We start from the raw sequence: 26,063 nt of genomic DNA, 5'->3' as shown, positions 1-26,063 counted from the left end.
AATAAATTTAATCTTCGAAGTAAGAACTTTAGTTTTTGGTGAGTTTTATAAGTATAATGAAAAGAGTACCATAATTTTATATTTTTTTTATTTTATTTTTTCAAATATTTTTTTAATATTAAAATTTTTTTAGGCAAAATTTAATTTTTTTATATTTTTTATAATTTTTTTTATATTTTTTTACAATATGTAGTACATTCTACAACACAATTCGGCAAAAAAAAATAAATTGTAATGAGAAAAATAAAAAAATTATGAATATTCTTCCTTACTAACAATATAATAGATTGGGTAGTCGAAAAAGTCTTTTCGTATTTCTAATCAAACATTATATGTAAAATATGTAATGAAGATAATAAAATATTTTTGAAATAGTAAGTTGATTTTGTTTACATAATTATAAAAGTCAATGACATATATTATTTCAGCATTCAAACAAAATATTCTAAATTGAAGAATAAAATATTAAAAAAATTTATTTTTCTTTAAACTTTTTTTACGCTCATCAAATGCCTTACAAATGCATGTATTCTTTCCCAGCGCTCCATATAACAATAACGCAGCCAAGCACTCAGCACTCAGCTAGCCACTCTTCTGTCCCCAAAACACATTCCATTTGATCTTGCCATTAATTGTTCTTCTCATTTTAATGCATTTATCAGCATCGACAATCTTGAAAAGTAACGCATACATAATTTTTTAATCATTCATTGTGTCGTTAAGCAACAAGTTTTGACTAAAATGAGTGGCGTAGGAAAAGGTACAAAATTTACATATTTAATACATGTATACGATCAATACATACATACGTACGTAGATACATACAGACTTGTAAATATGTATGGGCAGCTTGTAGTATGAGTTTGCATGTGACCAAGTCCGCAGCGCGCTGGCTACAAAAGCAAAGCACCAGCTTGCCACATTGATTGTTAAAACAAGAAGAGGTAAGTCGGCTATCTCTTAGATACACATATACATTGTTATAACACATGAAAAACAAAAGCGCCTGTCACGCAAGCTAAAACTACTTAAGAATAGTGCCTGAACTTCGCATTTCAAATTACATAATGTATATATGTTTATACATATATATAAATATGTATATAGATTCACTTTGCATGCTGCTTGTCTGCTAGTTGTATCTGCTAAATGCAGATGCAAATCTTTTTGTAGTAATTTTCGATTTCCTCTCGCAGATATCTAAATGACGACAAGTAACTTCAAGTCGCTTGATTATTAAGCGAGCTAGCTGGCAGTCAAGTGTATAAAAAAATATATAAATAAATAAAATAAAAAACTCGCAGCAAGCCTTAAACGCTTACTATTATTGTTATTATTGGAAAAAAGCAAGTGAACAACCAGAAATATAGTTAATTGTTGGAGTATAAGTAGAGCGCGTGTACAGCGCAAACTCAGAGTGGGTTACCAGTTAGGCGTGTAGCTGACTGTTTATGCTGCTGCAATTGCAAACGGATGTACGTGTGGACCGTGTGGCGTCACTGCGGCACTGAGACCCTTTTTAGCGCATTGCCAGACTACTGTGCCTGGGTGTTTGAGCCGGGGAACAGGTTTTCAAGCGAAGCAAATAGCAAAATATTTAAAAAAAAATCTACAAAAAATATACTAGGGAACGTAAAGACAGTTTGTCAATAGGGCAGATGTTGCCACAAGCTGACAAATGTAGAAAGATATTGCAATAATGAAGCTGTGGGCTGGCAGGCTTCAAGAGGCGTACAAATATGCCGAAAAAGCGCACTTGTTGCGACTAAAAAGATGTGAACACTTTTTTTTTTTAATTTATTAAAAAAAATAATCTGTATTTAATTTGTAAGTGATTTGTCGTTTGTTATTAACGACATCTATTAGATCATATTTAAATACATAGAAAAAATTTTAATTCTACCAAAAATGTTATAATTTAAGTTTCTGTTACTGTTCTGTTTCTGTTACTGTTACTGTTTCTGTTGTTATTTTTATTTTATTTTTATCTTATTTATTTTTATTTCTTTTCGTTAAAACGCTCTTCTCAGGCAGCTCTGAGCCACAAAGCGCCGCAGCGAGTGAGTGACAAATGACAAAACAAAAACCTGTCGTGGGATGCGATAAAGATCACTGGTCACACTGGGTTGCATGCATTCGTACAAAATGATACATATGCAACGGCATATATAAATACAAATATATAAACATATGTACACATACAAATATGTGCACTGAGACAGCACACATATTACCGGTTGGATATGAACAAATCGTATTGGAACCAAGACCGGCTGGGAGGTGGGTTAGCCAGTTGTTGGTTGAGTTCACTAAATGGACATGTGCATGCATGGGTGGATCGACGTATCGGCGGATGGTTGTATGGCGAATTGATGCATAAATGTTTCCAAATTTGTTGTAGGCAAGTCGAAATATGTAGTGGAATACAACAAAGCTTGGCAGTGAATAGAAATATGATTTAAATTGTATAAAATATTTATTAAAAATTATGTTTTTTTATTTGAAAATAATATTGAGATCATGGCTTAAAAGCGGCTAGAGAAACTCACCAGAAAAAGTAACGCCAATTGAGTAGTGAAAACTAGGTGACACCGCGGCTTCTAGCAACCAACGCTAATAACACTCATTTGTCAAAAGGCAACGCTAATGCCAACTTATCAACAGTTCATTAACTTTTTGCATCAAGCGTGCAACAACCTACATATTTAACGTATGGCTTTCACTAACAAAAGAGGAAAAGTTTTGTTTGTAAGTGCGACAATGAAAGTCGCAGTAATTAAGAACGATTGCAACGTATGTTCACGCAATTGCGTTTTTACGCAAGCGCTGTTGAGTTTGCACAATATGCATTCAAAGCAAATAAAAGTTGTGCAAAACTAATTTCACCGTTTTATTGCATTACTCAAAATGAATCGACGTTCGCATGATGCGAGGGTGCGTGGTGCGTAATTCAGCAGCATTAGCTTGAGAAAACAAGCCGTAAACATAGCTATGCTTGTAATTGATATCAGTAACTAAGATAAGCAACGCAAGAAATGTGTAATTAACAATTGACTAGCAAAACCTTTTAAAAATACGTGTAGAATTTGGATTCAGCGCAATTCAGCTGAGCTGAATATGTAAATACAGTTATATATTAAAAGGTGACTAGCATTTATGTTGCATATAACAGCAAAAAATGCAATTCAGCTGTGCTGAATAAGTGAATACAGTTATATATTAAAAGGTTATTAGCATTCATGTTGAATATAACTGCGAAACTACCAATTCAGCTCAGTAAATCAGTAATGTATACGCAAATAACACAGCTGTTGTGTGTTTCGATAAGCAGAGTGTAATTAGTATAAAAAATTAATCAGTAGTACTGTGCTATAAGAAATAAAACTTAATTTTATTTTATAATTTTGACTATTACTATGCCTATTAAACGTATTTTTAACAACACGACTTGAAACAAAGCGAAAACCAGTTTATCATCACTACGCTTATAACGAGTGTGGCTTAAGTCAGTGTGTCAGCAAGCAATGCAAGCCGGCAATGCGGCAAGCAATTGAAAAAACAACCCAAATCCCGAATCAGTTTTAGGCCAAAAATGTGACAACAAAAACTGACGCTAACCGAAAAAAATACCACTCTGAAACACAAAAACAACACAATATAAATATACCATGTTTCCAAAACAAAGTGGAAAAAACATTTACAACAGCAACAGCAACAACGGTTGCAGCAGCAGCACAGTTTCAGAGCAAACTTGAAAGTCGAATTGAAATTGAAACCAAAACAGACACATATGTAGGTTTGTATGTATGTATAGGCAATGCATAAATCGAACAGCAGACAACAATAATATATAGCAACCGCAGCAGACAATCGCATTTACCTGAACAAATACAACAAATACGAATTAACCAAAAAACCCAACTGGAACACGGCAGAGAGACAAACTACGCGATTCATTTGTATGCGATCATTGATTTTCAACAATTCGTTTTCGTTTTTCTTCTACACTTATTTAAGCCTTTGTATTTTTATTTTTTTCTTTGGCGAGTAGAGGGATCAAGTTCAGCTGGAAAGCGATAAAAACGTAAGAAGACAGACAAAAAAACATTCAAAACACTAAATGCTGCTGCAGCGGATGATCATGTGAGGCGGCAATATGAAAATGTTGATAAGCAACATGTTGCGCCGCATAACAACTGATGCGAATGCTTAAAAGCTACGCCTAGTTATAAGCATGCATTTTACCTTAATGGCCAAGGGTCAGCGCCAAAGCGTAGGCAAAGTCTGGCCACAAGGTGAGTAATATATTTATTTGCCGCTAAGTTGGAATTTATTGTAATTTTACCATACTAAGCATTTACCATATTTACTTTCGTACTAATAAAATGCATTTGCATAATTTCTCACTTAATTCTTAACGAAAATCACAAGACACTGCGCGCCGAGTGGACAGTGGAAAATAACAAAAACAAAAACGAAATCATTAACATGAAAAAGAAAGACGGCGTTGTTGTGGCAGCTTGTAGACACAGTCAAGCCGCGTTGCGCGCTCAAGAACGCCGCGGCCACTGTAGCGAATTTTATGGCGCACATTTTATTGACGTAATGATATTATTGTACTTATGTTTGTAGTGACCAGGCGCTGACGCTGAAGTTTTGTCCGAGTTATGGTTGGCTAAGCATTTGCTTAATTAATTTTTAAGCAACACTCATTAATTTTGAATTTTCAAGCTGTTTTGCATTTTTTTCTCTTCTACAGTGTGTATACAAAAAAATTTTCAGGGTCACTCGAAATGGTATAAAAATAGAACACCCCCATTAAAATGCTTGTAGCAAATTAGGAAAACTAACAATTAGCTCTTTAGTAGAAATTAGTAGCTGAAAAAAGTCGTGTGCAAATGAAAAGTTATAATGAAGTGGGTGTTGCTGTGAATTTACTAACCAACAGCGCATGAATCTAATGCACACAAGCCACAAACATTTTTTTTATTATAATTTTTAGTAATTTATGCATGCTATTTTTGATAGACTAAGTGCGGATGTCTAGCAAAGCGTTAAAAGTTGGCAGTATGATATAATCTTTTGAACTGAAAATTGACGATTTGACCCTGAGAAAGTGCGCGGTGGAGCAAACAACGTGTTGTTTAGAGCGATAGCTGTGCACTTTTAGTTGGCAGCAGCCTTTCTTATCTATGCTTTGGTATCAGTATATTGTAAAAATGAAAAATGCATAGATATTTTCATATATTAATTATGTTTTTGTTACCTTTTTAAATAAAAAATGGAGGGAAAACTAATGACTTTAAAAAGAATTTAAAATAAAATGAAAATGTTAACTAGAAACCACCTGTGTATTTAATGTAAAATCACACCTCGTGATTTTTATGGCGGTTATTAGTTTGCTTAGATAGTACAATAGGCAGGCAGACAGACAGGAACTACATAAGAGTGACCCTATAACGGTTTTATTGACTACAGTTGAGGTGGTGCTTAGAGCGTGAATGGCAATATTTTAGGTTTTTGAACGTTGAATATATTTTGAGTACAGATTATATTCGAAAATTCAATAAAAATTTGAAAGCAGAAATTTTAATTAATAAAAAAATTTCAAACATTATCATGAAAAAATTAACAAATTTAAATTATTAAATTAATAAAATCGTATAAAACAATTGTTATAAAAAATTAGTTAAATAATTTTTTATATTTTGTTATTAAATCAATTAATATTAAAATATTTTAATTAATTAAAAAAAATATTTTAAAAATTAACAAAAATAATAAAATCGAAAAAATTACTACAAAAACTTCATTAAATAATATTTTTAATTTTTAATATTAAATTTAAAAAATTAAATTAAAATTAAATTAATAAAATTAATTTAAAAAAATATATGATACTTTTTTCAATTTTTTTATTAAATAAAATTTTTATTTCAAAAATTAATTAATTATTTGTGTGTGCGTGTGTGCGTGTGTGTACAAATTACTAATTAATTATTTTTTTTTTTAAATAATTTTTAAAATTTTTTTCGACTTTTTCTTTGATTAAAATTTTTCATTGAATTTTAAAATATTACTCATAAACCTTGAAAATAATGAAGTTTCAAAAAAATACTCTCTCTCTTGCAACATTGTTACATTATATGACAGCACATGTCAAACAATGAGCATACCGAAGCGCCGAGCATGCTTCTATAATAAATACAATTTTTTTTTTTTATTTCTCACATATATATGTACATAACATATGCACGTATCTCACTTTTCACCTGCTCTCTGCTGTTTTTATTATTGCCATTTATTTTATTATATAGACTATTTGTTACTTGTATTGTTTTGTGTGGTGCTTGGTGTTGGCGTCGCCACCGCCGATATTGTAAAAGTTCGTGTTGGTGGCGCATTTGATACTTTTGTTGCTGTTTGCTGGTTGTTTGCATACATTAAAATCGTGTTTGTTGTTTTTGTTGCTATGAATGGTTGCGGAATTATTTGTTTATGCAGGCAAACAAACAAAAGCGGGACACAATTAAAGTTGAAATAAAAATCAGAATAGAAGCAAAAAAAAGTGGAGGGAAACAAGTCATTAATGTTGCTATTTGTATGAGCTGTGACGGCGGCAAGTGGTCACATGTAGCTGATAAGCTGCTAAGGAATGTGCATAGAATATATGTAATGTGTATGTCGGAACATGTGAGAGCAGTTATGTAAATGTGGGAACTATATATGAGAGCAGCATGAGAAAATTAAATATAAAAAAAAATAATTTAGATAAAAAAAAAAAATATTTAAAAAAATTTTAAAAAATTTCAAATTTGCAAAAAAATAATATTTGAAATTATGTTTAATGTTTATGTCTCAAAATAATAAATAAAAATCATTTCTCATAATAAAAATACGCGCCAACATTTGCTTGTCAGCCCGCAACTTGTGTGTGGTATGCCATTTTCATGTCGCCACTGATTGGTCATTAATATATCGAGTGTATAATAGGGAGCACAATAAATGCGCACATAAATAAAGCATTAAATTGAATTGCCAACAGCAGTCTACAGCACATTTTGGGCTATTTTCCGCACAACAAGCTGACATTTTCCATTGTGCCACAGTTGTGCGAACAGCAGCATATGTTGCGCACTTAGCATGCTGTTGAAATTTAATATCAGCTCTTGTTGTGCGCTTTGTTAGCGCTGCTGACGATTTTTATTGCTGACAACAATTACCATACCATGTCAGCAACAATTCAGCCAACTAGCCAATTACTCATTCATTCATTCAGCCAGCTGGCTGTAGTCAACGCGTGCATCCGTCCGTCCGTCCGTCCACCGCGTTTACCCGTCCGCATGACCGCTTAGCCAGTTATTCGACTGGTTATTGTCATTTGACGTTTCATTTCATTGCACCCTGATCAGTATTGACTTAATTTAGACATTTGGCTTTCAGCTACCAGCCAAGTTTAAAAGGCGCATAAATTGCCTGACAATCATGTGGCAATGTAACTCGTTGTCATGTGAATATGTATGTTATTATTGGTGTTCAGCATAAGAAATGCGCAATGCCTGCATAATTGAAGTACATTCAATGAATTGTTGTAGCATTTGTGACTTCTTGCTTTGTATGCGACATTATATATAATCAATTTTATAAACTTTTGCTTGTAAAGTAAGTTGTTATGACCAAAACTATTTGTTTGCGTGTTTTCAACAAGATCACGCGCTATTTAGCTAAATTCAGCGCCTTATTCCTGTATGATGTTATAAGTGAACTGTCTTAAGCAACTTGCAACTGAATTTATTGTAGCATTATGCTGAGAAGGTAATGGTAATTATTGATAAGCATTGCGTTGTTAGTTTAGTATTGTAAATGTTGAACACTATTTGAATATGATATAATTTCTATTCAGCACAGTAAAATTTATGTCAGCACACTAAATTTTTTTTAAAGTGACTGCCTTTAACATAATGTAGCTCAATTCAGCACTTTAAATTTTATTCAGCACTCGCATTTTTTTGTCAGCGCAATGTGTATCGTAATAATTTATTGGTAAGCATGTATTTACTATGCAAAAAGTCTAGCTGAATACTGTTTAGGAACATATAACACATATTTTAAAGCCTTCATGTTTTCAACAGAGAAATAGTTAAAAAAGGTTGCATATCCGTATTTTGCATGTATTTTGAGAAACTTGTTTTTAACTTGAAATTATAATATATATATAAATTATATATATTCATAATATGAAAAACATTTTGTTTTTTAACGTTTTAGTGCTATTTTTTAATACTTTTTTATTTTTGTAATTAAATTTTACTCTTTTGCATTCTTCTTTCATAACTTATATATTTTATAAATTTAATAAAAGATGGCACTTACTTTTTCTAACTCTAAAAGGTGAAACCGAAGTACTTGTATTGCTTGCACCATCTGCAAAAAAGTAAAGATATTTTTAAAAATTGGTTTACTATAAATTTTAGTTTAAATATACATTTCAAAAAATATTTTTAATTAAAGACACTGAAATTTTTCGTAATTCGCATAATCATAAACAGAACATATAAATTATATTGAATTAACTGTTTACACAATGCCTTAGAAGACATTAATTTTGCAACAACAGATAATTTTGATTTGCACCTTAACCTCACTTAAAAACATCACTTATAAATGTAAATGTGTAAATCTATTTTATAATTAATTTTTTTCTAATTTAAATTAATTAATTAGTGCGGAATTTTATTTAGTTATTTAATTTTAATTACTTAATTTTTTTTTAATTTTAATTAATTTATTTTTATTTGTAATTTTAATTAATTTAATTTTATTCTTAATTTATTTATATGCACAACCAATTTTTTTAACTGCAGCCCAACAACAATTAGCTACTAAGCCTGTAGATGAACGGCGATAAGTTGAATTTTACGCTTCATTTAAACGCACCTTAATTGGACGACGGCGGCGTGCAAAACAAAAAACTTAAAGCACAAACTTGCCGTAGCGAACAAAGCACAGAAAGCTGCAAAGCCGCAAAAGGAAGATAAATTCAAGAGTAGAGTAGCGCTTTTAAGCCAAGCGCTGACGCCGTGGGCAGTGACGCCGCCTTGATCTCGTATGCATATATACAAATATATATTTATAAGTAGTTGCTGTTGTTGTTGGCTGTGGTATTTATAATTTCCATGTTTTGCAGCTCAGCGCTTTTTATAAAGAAATCAGACGTTTTTAAAACGCTTAGTGGTTTGATTTTAGATACTTTCTGTTGCGCGCTGTGGCCTTAGCTTAATCATTTCGGAGTTCATTTCAGTTTTTGCTCAATTCTGCTTTCACATATACATACGTGTACATGCATATGTATATAATTGTGAGCTCGACATTTTAGTCACTTTTAATCGCATTAAAAACGATTTGGAATTTCAGGCTAATGATGATGAGCAATACATATGCATAGCGCAACAGCGGAGCACAAAAAGTGAAGCACGAAAAAAGCCGCGCAAACTTTCCACAACCTTAATCGCAGCAGGCGGTAACCGTGTCGCTGCAGCGAGTTAATAAACGCAAAAAGGTCGCAGCATTTAAAACGTCAAAGTCAAAATTTGCGCACTTGAAGCACTGCCAGACACCTCAACCAGAAGAGCGAAGGCAATAAAAAGTCGCACTGTCAAAATTCGCTGACACTAACACAGAGCACAGCAGAACATAAGCAAAGTGAAAGAAAAAAGAAATCCTGCGCTTGGTTGGATACCTCGTTACAGCCTCACCTAATTAAACTGTCAACTTGACATTTGACATTTTTACGACACTCGGCAGTCGGCCTATAAAAATAAAGCAAAAAACACGAGCGCAAAATTAAAACAACAAGTCGGCTGCTTGGTTAAGCTATTAAAAAGTTTCACTCCTTACTTAAAGACGGAAAACGCGAGTATAACAACTACCAAGTGACATGAGTAACAACAACATATAGTTAACCAAACAAAAAGCGAAAAAAATCAATAAGCAACAACAACGTTGTCCACAACAAGGCATGGCGTAATATTGACAAGTTCAACTGCAACATATTGCAATTTTCTCGCCATACAAACCATAACAACATAATCACGGCGCGTTGCTATAGGCCGCACAGCTTTGTGACGGCGCGCTAGCGCTAACTGACTATGTCCAAAACAACAACACTTGTAGCAACAAGTACAACAGGAGTGACAACAACAACAACGACACCAATAGTAAGTGTAATAAATGGCAATACAGCAAGTATCCAATGGAAATAAAATGAATTTTATGGCTTAGCGTTGTTGGCTGAAGCATGCCGCTGCAAGAACGCCGCCACCGCATACTCTGCTGTAGTAGCGGCCTCTAGTAGTACTTAAAAATACAAACGTTAAGTATGTGTTACTAAATGCACATTAAATGTTTATTCAACATTTTGCGCGCACACACACACACAAACTGCCGCGCGCGCCTAAACTAAAACCGAATAGCCGCATGTACTCTGACTCTAACTGGGCGTACGAGCGTTCTGTGACATTGCATGCTTGCCGTTGGAGTATCCGCAAGTTAGCGTTGCAATGAAAGCGAAGCGCGATCCGTAGAAGCGCATGACAGCTTGCCTCGGCAGCGAGGCGAAATGATTTATTACACAAGTACGCAGGCGCACTGTCAAACTGACAGTTGGAACAAAACACTACAACGCCATAAAATGACGCGCCACTGTTATCGTCGTTTTCGCGTGTGTGTTTAATAGTGTAACAGCGATCTTTGTTGGTACTTGAAGCGTTGATGTCGACATTTGTTCGTAGGACCATCGAGCCCTCGAATTGAATTGAATTGTATAGAAATATGGAAGTGAAATTTCGCAAATGGCCGAAACTCATAAAAAGGTGGGGCGCCGAGATGATAGCAGTCGTACGAATGATAAAAAGATGCACATTTGCAATAGTGCCCGCAGCACGACAAAATATCAATAAAATGACGTCTGACAGAGATCATTCGTAAGTAATAGTGCAGTGTAAGCTGTATGAAGTCATTGTGAAATTAGTTTTAAAAAAGCAACTGCATTGAGTAATGTGTGACTATTCAGCAGAATTCAGCCAAATATAAATTATAGCGGCAAGTATAAGCGCATTGTTACAGACACTTTCAGGTATATCTTGGGTAATTCAGCCCAATTCAGCTAACTAAAATTGCAGTCATTCCCACATTGAACCGGAGTAAATCATACTCAACTGACATCAGCTTAATTCAATCTAATTCAGCAAAATTCTGCAAACATTATTCTATTTAGTATTTGAGCATGTCAGCATTCAGCTAAGAAAAAATTATAAGAACGCAATGTTGAAAAAGCTTGTCAATTGGTTTTTATTAATTCAGCGCAATTCAACTAAAGAAAAACTCAATAGTTTCAAAAAAGACTGCAATAAATATTTTTCTTCAATATATAAGTAGCACATATTGATATTCAGCTAAGAATAAATTATAACTTAGCAATGTTGCAACAGCTTTTCATCTCGTTTTTCAATGATTCAGCGCAATTCAGCTAACGAAAAATGCAATTGTTTCAAGAATGGGACTGCAATATATGATTTTCAGCTGATTTCTGCTTAATTCAGCGCAATTCAGCGGATGAAATTTACATAGTTTCGCACATTACAGCATAACTCTTTCCTCTATTTAGCAATGAAACTTACATATATACTTTTAATGGACGACCGCACGTCGCAGCCATTTGTAAGCACTTTCATTGCACTATCTAATGCAATACGAATTTCGTATGCAACATACGTAATATTGTAAGCGATTGACTAATGATGATTCCAACACTATATAAATAGGCTTTAAAGGCGATTAAAGAGTCAGTTATATGAAGTGGCAATATTTGTATGCATAATTTGCTTTCGCCGCTAAACGGTAATTGCATCGTGACAACGAAATTAGCATATGTGAATGCACATGCGATTTTCCAAAGGGTTTCCCAGAATTTATAACGAGTGCTTGATGGGCAAATAAATGTGTGTGCATTTGTAGTAATTGTTATTTGAAATGTTGGTCTTACATATACAAAACTAGTAGTTGTAGAAAGGTAAATTTGTTATTCAGCGCGATAGCTGAGTTAAACAAAATAACCAAAATTTTCCACACAGTATTGAAAATTTTCAGGTAAAGTTGGTTTGTGTGAAACAAAATTATTTATTTATCTTTCAGCGCAATAAAAATTTTGTCAGCACACCCATATTTTTGTCAGCGCTTCGTGTATCTTAATAATTTAGTTACACACATATTTATGCAACGCTAAAAGACGTTGCTGAATAATGCTCTCCTTGGAAATACATGCCTCATGTGTTTTAAAAAAGCCTTAAATTATATTGAGGCATCTTAAGGCTACACTGAGGAATGTTTTCATTTCACTTTCTAAAGCAGAGAGCGCGAAAATGTCGTACGGCTCATTTAAATGCTACGCATCATATTTGCCTACACTCAGCTGTGGCAGCTGCGAAATGCTCGGAGATTTTTCATTGTTGCAAAACTAAATGGCACTCAAAAACGCATACATATCGACACCGAAATTTCCATACATACGGCATTTCGGTGTGCGCAGTCAGTTTAAAACTGTGGCATACCACTTAAGCAGCACTTGGCATTAAAAGATGACATATGCAACAAAATCCGCGACACGACCGTCACGGACGCCAGCATGCGGGGAGTATTGAATGTTTACGATTAAATTTTACTACAGTCCGCGTGACGAGCTAACTGCCTGCCAGCGAACGATGCAGGCGACGGAACTGCTGGTGAACGTTATGGTGTGGCATATTGGAGCTTGCTGCTGGGATTTTACATGCATTAATGAAATAAAATGTTCAAAAATCTGTATGTATGCAACAAAACCGAAAAGGTTTAATGCCATCGTTATAGTGGGTATTGTTGTGGTTCATACTGTTGTTGCTGTTGTTGTTATTGTTGCAACATTGACAGCATTCAGCGCGCGCTGACATAAGACGAGCAACAAGTTTACCGCACAATCAACCGGCATCAACGAGCGACAGCGCAACAGATCAACTGCGCTCAGCAGTCAAGCGTTCGGCAATAAAATAAGTTAACAACTCAGTTATTGAGGGAATGACGGTTGAAAATACATATATGTATATACTTATATATATATATATCTACATATAGCTATATGTTGTTCTCATGTGCATTTTATTTAGTAACGAAAAAGCTTAAAGTTTTAGTTTTTTTCATTTTTTTTGTTGCTTTTACTACATTGCCGTCGAGCGCATGTGGGCCGCGCTGGCTATCAGGCCAAGTTCCAGCCTCCAGCCGGCATAGTCGTGCATTTCTGTATATCTAGATACTTGTGGGCTGCTGGCATTGTTTGTGGTCAGCAACAATGTGAATTTGCTACAAACAATAACAACAACAAACATATGTATGTATGCAATATGTATGTGCAACAGCTGCATGTTTGCATGGTTCGTCACTTTGTATTTGTTTATGTATCGCAGCGCTTTGACATGCCGGATCACAGTCACTTGAGATTAAGAATGATAATTTTCCGTTGTTGTGTGCTTAATGTTTTCGCAAATTTCAGCACACCGTTTTATTGTGATTTTTTCTCTCGCTTTTTAATAATAAAAATACAAAACAAATGCAGTAAATTTGCAACAGCGACATTGAACTTGCCTGACGACGACAAGTGCGCATGCGTTAGTCGCCGCTGCGCCGCCGCGCCGCCTTAGTTGCGACGGTCAGCGGTAAATTGCGACAAATTTATTTAAGCGGCAAATAAAAATGCTGCTTTTTACGAGCAACAGTCGCTGCCGCACACTGCAACGGCCAACGGCCGCTCTTCTAATTGAATTGAATTGAAAAATTTATATGTTTATACATCGTCAACATTAACTGTTGCTTTGTGATGTGTTGTTATTGCTGTTTTTATTGTTTGTATTTGATAATTGAAAATTTTGCATTTTGTTTTGAGGTCAAGGTGAACTTGTTGTGCCAATATTATGGCACTATGCAACATGCATTTATTACAATTGCAGTAGCGGCAATATGTTGCAAGTGCGATTCATTAATCTATTTATGGGTGAGATATAATAAAATGCAATTGAAGGCTTTTGTATATGACCGTGCATACATTTATAAGTATGCAACACTTACCAGTGAGTCGACTTCGGGATCCGCTGTGTAGTAGGGTTTCTGTGATCTTATCTGAAAAGAGCAGAGGAAGGAAAATTATATGTTAATAAAGTGTTGCAAGGTTTAGAAAATGAAGAGTTATTTTATAATTAATTTAAATTTTAATATAAAATCTCAAAAAATATTTTATACTTATTTTTTATAATTAACTGTAAAATATAACCTCAAAACAAATGTACATATGTATATCATGTGCCGTACAACAAAAATTGTATACATTTTTGTTAAACTTTTTCAATTTTCTTCCACATCACAACCACGTAGGTGGCATTTTATCAATTATTGCTTTGATGATTTTTATCTATGCAACACATTGTGCGTGTCATTTGGTTTATGTTTCGACTTGTAAGCACGTTTACGCCACAACCGATGGCAATAAAAATTCATATTACCAACAACTGTAATAAACTGAAGCGCTGCAAAATGCTCAAAGGCTTACACACATATATATAAACATACATACAAACACATACACACATATAAAGGCGGCGCATTTATGGCTGAGCCTTTGCAAGCGCCTGCATGCGGAGTAATTCGCATGTTTATTGCGGCAAGTGTTGCCAGTGCGTACATGTGCCTATATACATATATGTAGCTGTTTGTGTATGTACATAGGCCGCCCAATTCACTACAAATATTCACCGCTCATTGTGCACAACTGTTCTTTTTCCCGCGACAACAACATTGCCGCAGACGCTGGCGGCTTATCTCGTCACCGGTTCCAGTTGTATTTTTACTATTATTACAACAATTTTTTTTTATAAAATTTTATCTATTTTTGTTTTGTCTCATGCATTTTTTGTCGTATTTCGCATTTTTTCCCTTCGCGCTTGTCCTTTTGGCAATCAAACATTGGGGGTTTCGGCCGTAAATATGCATATATGCATGAATGAAAGTGTGTATAAGGCTGTCAATATGTATGTGTGTGTATATGCATTTGATTGTCTGTTAGTATTTTCATCGGTAAGACCATTAGTCATGCTTGCGGCATGACGAATCCACATTTTGCGCACAACATTTCGATTTTCATGCAAACAAAGCCACTCCAGTACAACAAAAATAATAAAAACAAGAACTACAAAACTATAAACATACACACACACAGCCTTGCTTGTAAACACCTCCTGATATTGTAATGCATTCGCTGGGTTGTTGGCTCTTATAGACAGGTAGTTCGACCGCATCTGCTTACGAAAATATTGAAAACATTGTTGTGCGGCACCAGGTAAAGGCCAAGTGGCTGCATATGGGAATATCATTATACTACTTGCATACATTGTAGACTTCCTTGCTTTAAAACACAAATTTTTCTGATTGTTTTCATTCCGTTGCGCTTCCCGCTGGGTTTTGTAAACTCTCAACGTGGTTGGTATTGTACGCGCTTAGCCTATAATCTGCTTAAAATCTCTGCACCACCAATACGCCTTGCTTTGTCTGTTTTCCAATGAAACAATTATTGTGTTGTTGTTACTTTTTTATTATTATTATTTACTTTTGTTACGGAATTTCGTTGCAGTTCTGTGTGTAGTGTTGTGTGTTCGCAGTGACATTGACAGTTGGCTGTCAAAATGCGTTGGCACTGAGGTGGGCGGTCTGCGCTGCCTTAACTGTGTCTGCGCTACGTCGGTATTTGTTCGTTAGTTAAGCCTCTTCGGCTTGACCTTGTGGCAAATCGTTAACAGATTGTGTGTGACCAAAGTGTCAAAATGACAGCTGTGTAATGACATTGTGCAGGAGTATGCCAAAAGGCGCAAAGATTTAATTTTCAAATAAAGGTGTGTGCGAAGCGTGAATTTCCATAACTTTCGACGAGGTTTAATTCAGTAAATTTTTAGACATTATTGCAAAGAAGGCAAATTGTCAAAGTTTTTGCTTTTATATTGCATTTTTCAAATACTTCACTAATTTTTAATAAACTCCCACCGCCATGTACGCTTTCTAAACACTTCAATTGCGCTTAGCAACATTCAACATGTTGCGGATGCATTCACAGCATAAGCAAGCAATAAACTCTACTACTACAGCTGCTATTTTCAAATTGTTATGTTGCTGCGCAAGTAAAGCTGTCTAACTGGTTTGACCGGAGCATAATTGCAACAATAACAAGCACAACAACAACAGCCACAATATGTGGCTGCCACAAAAACAAAAAATATAAATGCTCTTTCTGTACAACTATTAAAACACACAAAAATCAATATCGCACGCATTCTGCAGCCAAGTAAAAATAAAAAATAAAAGACAACAGGAGGGGAAAAATTGAGCAAAAGAACAGCCAAAACGCGCGCACGGCGTCGAGATGCCTCGTCAGCGCATTTTGACTGGTGCTTTTGTTACTGTCGCCATATTTGATTGCTCATGTCGAAACGTCAGCGGCAAATGTCAGCCTCGTCGTATGGTTCAAAAGAGTGAGCACAAGTAGTTTGCTATATATGCCAGTATGGGTGTGTGTGTTGCCAAACGTCAGCGAACGCTTGGCGTGGAGTTAATTATAGTGTTTGGTGGTCGCCACAACAACAGCAATACGGCAATTGTTAGCAACAGGAAAACATAAAATATGCACCAGTAGAAAAATGAAAATATATTGAGAGAAGAAAAATGGCAAAACTATGCGAGCCAGCTAAAATGTAGCAAACGCCTCGAGCGCTGGCGACACGGCCCACTGTGCACACGCTTACAAACACACACACACAAAGCTACAAATAAAGAGTAGCAGTAAGCTTGACTCACTGCATTCATATGCGCTAAATTAAAAATGGCTGACATGGGTGCATTTAAAATGTTGTTTGCAACTAATTACAACACGCCTTTGCGGCATGAACATTGTCGTTCGTTGAGGGTGTGTGGCGGAAAGAAAATGTTAAGGCACAAAATTAATGATCTAGCAGCCAAGAAAATAAGTAAATTACTTGCCTGCAACATGTTGCTTTAACTTTTTTTAATTTGCACATTCATAAAATGTTGCGGAAACATTCTACAGCTGAAGTAAAAAAGGAAAAAAACTGTATGAGCCAAAAGTTGTTGTTCTTATTTTGCACTTTGCTTTTTGGCAGCTGCGTGATACACTATGTTCTTCCTTTTTTCGAAAATTGATTTCATTTAATTTATTTTTGTTGCTTTTGTTACCGCTGTCGTTCGCTGCTCAACGCTTCGTATGCATGGCGTTGGTTGGGTTTTTAAAAATGTATAAATCATCATAACAAGTAAATTCACAGCATGAGACATGGCTATAAATAAAATCCCCATATATACATATATATATATATGTATGCATGTGTTGTTGTTGTGTGTGCGTGTATTGGTAAAAGCAACAGAAAATTTTGTCGCAGTGTCGTCGGTTTGTCAGCGAGGATATTTGCAAGCAAAATGTCGTATAAATAAAAAGTATTCGAAATTATATTGAAAGCAAGCGAAAAAATGAGTTTTAAATTTAAATAATAATAAGATATAAATGCCATTTTTGTTTTACGTTTTCATTTTGATTGCTCTGCCTTGGCTGCTTTGTGCTGTGCATGTTTAAAATGCAGGCAGTGCTGCAGATATGCTACAGTGGGACGGATTAGCGAAAGATTTTGAGTTTTAAATTGAAAAATAATCAAAAAAGCATAAAATAATAGAAATATAAGAAAACTTTGCAAAAATTAAACTATTTTCATTATTTTTTTTTCAAGAAAAAATTTTAAATTTTTACTAATAATTTTTTTAATTTTTTTTTTACCAAAAATAGCAATTAAATTCTTTTTTGAAAAGAATTCTTCGAAATATTTTTATAAAAATTTAAAAATTTTCTAATAAAAATTTTGTTCAAATATATGCTTTTTTTACACCCGCGACACCCAAACAAGCAAAGCCGATGAGCACGCACTTATACGCACATTTTATTGCCGAATGTGCTTTATCTTATTAGTATCTCTAACGCCACTCAGTCGCCCTTTGTTTTGCCCACATTTTTTTATTGTTTAAAATACGCATAATTGCTTGCCAAATTAGCTGCTAATATCTAGTGTCCAGCGACTTTACGCTTCATGCTTCGTTTTACAGTTCTTTTTTTTTTAATTTCTTTTTTTAATTTTAAGCTCTCAGCTGTCGTTGTCGCGATTTTCGTGGGCTGACACAGTGGAATGTGTGCTGTATTACATGCCATGGAAACTAATGTAAGAACATTAAAAATATTTATAGAGCACCAATATATCTAACTATAAGAAAAATTTATTATATAATATCAAAAAGCATAATTACGTGATATTGCGTTAAATTGGCTTAAGTCGACTTATGCTTTTTAGATTTCAGGTAAAATTCTGAGCACTCTCTTTTTGAACGTAAAGTGGAGATTCTGAGTTTACTATATTATTTTAGATAAAATTCTTACTTGTATAACGAATAAATTGAGAGCATCGCTCGAATTTTCAAAATTAACTTAAATCGACTTAATATTTTTCACTAATATATTAAAAATTTAAGGAAATTGTAATGAAAATATATTTTTCTGTTATTATTAGTAAGTTATTAAAGTTTAATAAAAATTTGGTAATGTACAAAGATAACCTTTATCTCAAAAAGCGCTTAACTAAGAAATAGCAAATTTCTTACTTATTGCAAACTTCTTATATTTTCCTAATTTTATTCACTAGTATTGTCTACTTCTGAAATTTTACTAGTTTTCTAGTTTATTTTCATTTACTTTTACAGTATGCCCGATCGTTAGCAATCAGCGTTCGCTTATCAATGTTGCGCTTAAGCGATTATTTGGTGAGTTATAGCAGCGAAGAGTGGCGCACACCGGTGTCAGTGTCATGCGGAACCACCAGCTACATTCCTTTGTATATCATCAATGCATATACATGACTTAAGCATTACTTTTTTCATTCTTAAAAACTCGCGCCAACACTGGTAGTTATTCAATGCTGACGTCCGTCGAAATCAGAACCTAGAAAAGTGTCTATCAACAAATAAATATTTATGACAAAAACTCTTAAGCTTTTTGTTAGCCATATTCAATGCTAAGTATGTGTGTACTTGTGTTTGTATTTATTTTTGTATATAGTATTTGTTCGTTTGGGTAATAAAGATAAAAGTGTGCCTATCTACCTTCACAATAATTTAAGTGTGGCTACATGCATGAGTACATGAATGGATGGGTGATAAAATGTGTTGTTGTTAAAGTAGAGTATTCCCTACAAATTGTGGAAAAGGAAAAAATATTTTTAAGAACTTAATTTTTTTAGTTAAAAAATATGTAGGTTGCTAAAGGGCGCTATGTGAGAGCTCATGGCTATATATGTATAATTATATTGAAAGACAAGGTAGAAGACAAAAAATTAGAATTAATAATTCTTTAGCTTAGAACACTGAGATTTGTTTGAAATCATCAAAAACCCATAACGATATATGTATACTTTCCTCATTTAAATTTTTTATTTGCAGCTCCTTAAAAAAGGTGCTCCAAAGCTGAAATCACTGCAAATCCATATTTTTATAACGCGCTTAATTTCTCACACGGTCACCGCACAGTGGCACTATCGAAAGCGTCAGCGCGCTCAATAAAGATTCCACAATATAGACAACAACAACAATAACAACAAAAATGCGGTTATACAATATTAACAATAACAAGTCGGAATAAGCTAATCGACAATATAGACAATAATGTGGCTTGTAATTTTTATTTGATCCGTAAACGTTGCGCTACGTTGTTAACATAATTTTTTTATCTTTATAATACCGAAAGGTGGGAGCTTAATATACCGTAATACGTGCAGCCTTATCCATTATATTACTCATAAGCGCTATATACGCATACATATGGATGTATAAGTATGTAATTCTCATTTGTTTTATTTTTTTTTAAGAGAAAATTTTCAGAGCGCTTCAAAGCTGAAACAGCAGCGAACGTTGCACATTACGTGTACTCGCATTTGACGGTTCAACTCACTTTGGTCGCAAATGTCAACACAACTTCTTTAATAACATTTCTTACTTGAAGTCGATGGAAATTATTAGCTGCAACATCAGCGCTAGGCAGATAACAACACTGCACCCAAATGCATTTACGCATTTCTATGTTTACTTGGGCAATAAGCAGGCATAAACAACAACAATAAATACAAAAGAATGCATGCTTCTTCTAAGCAAATATTTACTTAGTTGCTGTGTACTGTTGAGATTCAAATTATCTTTGACTGCTGCTGTTAATGCTGCCAGAGGCGCATAGCGCGCTACTGACTTATGTAACTACTTTCAATGCAACAGGACAACACTCACAACCGTACCAATGTACTTATCAATAATTGTTTAAATATGGTAATGGAGACTTCTTCTGTCGTGTTTGTATACAAAAACAAATAGACTTTTTCAAATTTGTCAAATAAAGCGAACATAAAATCGTAGGTGAATGTACGTTAAGTAGCTGAGTGCACTTGTTTGTATGCCAAGCGCTTATGAAGTAGTGCAAGCCGGCATGATAAGTTACATTTCAAATGCTGAAGAAAGAAAGACAAAAGGTGCCTTTCTTCAGCGCATGCATTTTTGTTTAATTATACGCGCACACACACACACACATCCGGTCGGCTCATAACCTTAGGTGAGTGCAGTAGCTAATTCCTCTACTTGCCTGCCAACTTAGATAGCAGCGCTGCATATGCGTGTAGGTGTGTATGTGTATGTGTCACAAAGTTAAATGCAAACGTGTGTATATTTATTGTTGAGAAATTAATTAGGTGAAATCAGTGAAAGACGGCCAAAATCCATGTCATAAAATGATATGAAAAGTAATCATAAAAAATGAAGACTGATAAGCAAGTTATATGCATACCTCCATACATACATATGTATGTAGTATAAGGGAGGTGAACTCGAAATCAAAAAATTACAGGAAGAGCTAAACACAAGAAAAAATGCGTATATTCAAGAATATCTTTCGCTAATTTAATTAATAATTTTATTTTATTTAATTACTCTAATTTTAACTTCTTTACTTTTTAATTTTTAATTATCACTAATATTTTTATTTTAAATTATTTATTGAAATTTGAAAAATATTTTAGTATTTAGTATTTAATATTTTCATGTAATCATAATTAATTAAATTTTTTAATTAAAAAAATTGAAAATCCTGTTTCTTTAATTTTAATAAGCAGTTATTTCTTAAATAAAGTGTAATTTAATTTGAATACCATGATTAATTTTTTGTAAATTTAACTAATTATTTTTAAACAAAAATTTTCATTTTATATATTAAATTAGTAATTAATAATCTTTTTTTAATAATAATTAATAGCTGCAGCTAAACACAAATGCTTCTTTTGTGTAAATATTGAAAAAAATTCAAAACTGCTTTATTTTTTGTACTTAAAAATTCAAAATTTTGTTTTAATTTTAATTAATATATATATTTTTTTTTATTAATTAAGTTTTGTTACTTTAATTAACAATCCATTAATTTTATTAATTATTATTACTTTACACTGAACTTTTTCAAATTTTAATTACTAATTTTTTCAATTAATTATGAAATATTTTAACATTTATTTATTTATATTTTTTTTTTTTGCTTAAAATAATTGTATTTCTAAAAACTAAGTTAATTAAAAATTAAATTTAATTTATTAAAATTAATTATATTTAAAAATTTAAGATCCAAAATTATTCCAAAATTATTTTTGATTTTATATAATTAAACAAGTACCACTGTATTAATAATTGAAATTTAAGGCATAATAATTTTTCTGTTTTCATGAATGTGCTGATTTTAATTAATTTTTGAAATATTTTGTATAATAATTAATTTTTTTTATATGTTCTCCAAAATTATAATTTGTTCTAGAAAATTTTGAAATTAAAATTAAAGTTTAATTTACTTAATTAATTTAAATTAATTTTTAATAATTTTCAGTAAAATAATTACGAAGTTCTAAGCTAACCATTTAATTTTAATAATTTTTCTGTTAATATCTGCCACCAGCATTTATATCTCTTCATTGTTCCCATTTTCTCTGCGGCCCTCTCTCACAATTGAGCACGAACTTTATGACAGCTGAGTTGAGTAGCTTTCCATTTTACAACAGCACTACTCCTACATTTCCGAACGACTTCTTTTGCTTCTTGAAACTTTATGACAGAGTCGGTAGTCAAACCAAACAAACATAAAAATACCCAGCTCTATATAGCTGCACACATGTATGTATGTAATTAACGTTGTAAAATTATATTTAGCAATTGTTTGGAGCAACAAATAAATTACGGTTTATTGGCCACAATTTGCTCGAAATTTTTTATGCCACCGTTTTCATTTCACTTCATTTTCAGTACAATTTATTTTAGTGTTACCGAAGCAATTTCCATTCAGCGCTTTTATGTGACTGCGCTATTAAGCGTTTATCACGTGAGAAATTAAAATCATTTTAATGCAGGCATATTCGACGAAAAAAACGCAGTACGAGTACTAGCATTGTGGGATTACGGAAATTTAATGACGGCCGCATTTTTATTTCGTTTTTCAAATTAGTGCAATATAGTAGGGAAATAACATTTCATAAAATTTTAAAAACTGCTAATGCATTTGCGCCATTGTGCCCAGCCGGGAGGGCGAGTTTTCGGGTAGAGTACAGAGTATCGCGCTCATTCGCGCCGTTATGAGGTGTTGCTGATATTAAAAGCTATTAACTGTTATTGCTTGATTCATATTTGCCATTGTTATAACTTTGGACTACTGTTTGTTTTTGTCATAAATGTTGTGCAATTGATTTTACGACGGCGTGTGTAGGCATTAAGATAATTAAAAGTGGTAGTGATTTCAATACAATGTGCGAGCGAATCGAAAAATGCCGTTATTTGACAGTTTTAAGTGCGAAATTAAATTTGTTGATAGAAACTATTATTTTTAAACAACCATAAGTAAATTTTTAAGAAAATATTCTTCTTTTTTAGATTTTTGTATTGCCGCAACATGTTGCCAAAACAATGTATCCCAGCACCAATGTGTATATAGCGCATTAAAATGATGTATGCTCCCAGCGAGAATAACAAATTACTAAAAATAATAAAAATAAAAAAACAACAACAACAATATTAATAAATCCAGCAAACACACATTCACCAAAAATTGATTTACAACACAAGCGCGCTGTTGTTGTCTGAGAACAACACCACAACAGCTTTGCGGCTGTTAATGACAACATGACAACAACAATGTTAGCAGCTATGCGGTAGCATCAACAAATGTGCGCGCAATTAAATCGCAAGCTTTCAACTAAATCATTTCGGTTTAAAATACGTATAAACGTTTGTATAGTAAATAACGGTGTTATGATAATCGCGTGGTACAACAACCACTTTTAGACAAACCCCAGTGTCAATGCCACTGTTGTGATCATAAATTTTATGTTGACGGTAGCAATGTAAATGTTGCCGCAACAAGTGCTTGTCACGCGATGTTGAAGCGCACATGTTGCTAGCGACATTGTTGTGGGTAGAAGAGCAATTAAAAATTGGAATTAAGGTTCTACATAAATAATTTTTTTTTTAATTTTTGGAATTAATGAAATCGCTCAACAATTTCACATATCTAATATTTGTTGATATTTTTTCTAAACCTTTAACTAAAATTTTAGCATAATAATCAGCATTATTTTTTTTCTTTTTATATTATATTGATCATCCACTTTCTGTCATGAATTTCCCGCCCTGTCAGCAACATTGTTGCTTGCAGCTTTTAGTGGTGAATTCATAAACAAAAACATCAATCACATTGATCGGCAATGTAAACAAATTTTCCTACAAAATGGTAGAAAGCTGTGAGAAGATGCAGTAACTGGAATAAAAAAAAATATTTTTGAAGTAAAAAAAGCTTAGAAATGGAGAGAAATGTACTATAATTCTAGCGATACCTTTTGTGAGCAATTTCCCGCCAGAAGTTAGTATCAGAATTTATTGTTCACAACCAAAGAACTACAAGTCTAAATCTTGTTGCCTTGCAAATGTACTGCAGACCTGCTTGTAGGCACAAAGTGTTAATAAAAACTCTCATTTTACTGTTAAGTTTTTTTTCTGCTCATGAGCGTACACATCAATCAGCATCGCTTCGTGATTGCTACGTCAGACAGCTGTAAACTTAGAATGTTTGTATGCGCCGAAAGAGCTATGAACTATTTTATATACATTTATATATCTTTATGTATGCGCGAGTGGTTCTGCGCCAAGGAATGTTTCTGCGGAAAATTTAAATCAATTAACCGCATACCATGTGCTCGGCTAAACTTAGAACGCGTGTAGTTACCACCTTTACATATATGCCGAGTGTGATTATAAACATGGCTATTTATGGTCTCATATACATATGTACATACATATGTGCATATTTATATACCAGGAAAAAAGGCATATATTTTACATTCATACAGCGTTGAGCTTACATTTCAGATTTACTATATAAATTTAGAAAAATAGCGATTAAATAAAAAACCAAAGTTTTCCAAAAAATTTATTGAAAACTCAGCTTTTCGGTATAAAGATGTTGCAAATGAGCCTATTATGTAAATATATTTTTTTTTATTAAAAATCAGTTTTTTAGAAAAAAATTACAAATATACTTTTATAATATATTTTTGTATTAACTAATTTTTTCCACAATACTGAATTTTAATTAGCCAATTACCAATCACCAAAAATATGTAATTATAAAAATTATTATTAATTATTTATATAAACGACTTTAAATTCAGATTCAAAGGAAGCAAAAATATTATTTTAATTTAAAAATATTGAAACTAAATTTAATTAATTAAATTTAATTTAACTAGTGTTATTTTGTAATTAAATTAATAAAAAAAATATATATTAATTAATTATATTAGTATTATGTAATTATATCAATTAATTACTTTAAATTACTATACTTAATTAAATTTTAAATTAATAAAATTAAAGCTTTAATTTAAATTTGTAATTAAAATAATTAAATAAACATATATTTTTTTTAATACCAAAATAATTCAATAAATTTGTTGCAAATATTATTTTTGGTTTTGACAAAAATAATTTAAAGTAAATAAATTAATTAATTATAAATATATTTTTTATTTTATTTAAAATTTTTATTTTTTTTTGCTTTAAACTTGATCTTACAGTTTTCGCGATTTTAAGCGTGAGCTTTATTGACTTAATAATGATAAAGCTTAATTTTATATAAATTTGTCTCCAAACTACTTGAATTTAAATAAATAAATTTTAGCCTATATACATATATAGTATAACAAATGAGAAGCTTTTTGAATTTCAAATATTTAACTATTTGTGAAAGGCAATAAAACTAACGCCATGACTTAGCTCGTTCAAAAACACCAATTATATTTTTCCGGATATTTTTAATTTTCTATAACTTTTTTTCTATTTATTTACCACTCAGCTTATTTTTAGTTTTTCCATTAAAATCAAGAAATTACTTTCCCACAAACAACAAAAAAGTCCACGTATAGGCGTTAAAAAATGTATATTTTCCAATGACGTCTGTCTCACGTCTGACGTGTAAGTGACAAGCCGAGCGGCATTGTTAAACAAATAGCTAAATATTTGTGTGTATGCATGTATGTATGTGTATGTGTGTTTTGTATTGAGATGCCTGTGTGCTTTTGTGATTTGCTTGATTTACGAGCGAGCGAATTTCTACGCCACTCAATGCGCGAAGCCCGAAACGCGACGATCGCCCGCGTATGAACGTATGGCGTGCGTGCGTGGGCGGGCATTTGATGAGGATGAATTTCGAGAATAATGCAGCGGTGGCCAAAGCCGTTAAGTGGCAACAATTTAAATTTAAATAAACATACAACAAACAACAACAAGCAAATATAAATATAAATAAGTATGAGGTCAAACTAATA

The 26,063-nt window shown here is 32.8% G+C and overlaps 1 protein-coding gene across 2 annotated transcripts in view; it reads right to left on the bottom strand.

Moving 5' to 3' along the window:
* Nucleotides 1-26,063, bottom strand: part of LOC120766782 (homeobox protein homothorax) — a 320,231-nt gene that overhangs the window by 245,217 nt on the left and 48,951 nt on the right. For both annotated transcript variants that reach the window (XM_040092474.1, XM_040092476.1), the window contains exons 4-5: nucleotides 14,152-14,202; nucleotides 8,374-8,424 (exon numbers count right to left, since the gene is read on the bottom strand). In XM_040092474.1, coding sequence (XP_039948408.1) covers nucleotides 8,374-8,424; nucleotides 14,152-14,202 — 102 coding nt within the window. The remainder of the gene's footprint in view (nucleotides 1-8,373; nucleotides 8,425-14,151; nucleotides 14,203-26,063) is intronic.

The sequence above is a fragment of the Bactrocera tryoni genome, chromosome 1, assembly GCF_016617805.1.
Source record: "Bactrocera tryoni isolate S06 chromosome 1, CSIRO_BtryS06_freeze2, whole genome shotgun sequence".
Lineage (NCBI taxonomy): Eukaryota > Metazoa > Arthropoda > Insecta > Diptera > Tephritidae > Bactrocera > Bactrocera tryoni.
The sequence above is the reverse complement of the archived record's forward strand: the minus strand, read 5'-3'. Positions and strand labels throughout refer to the sequence as shown.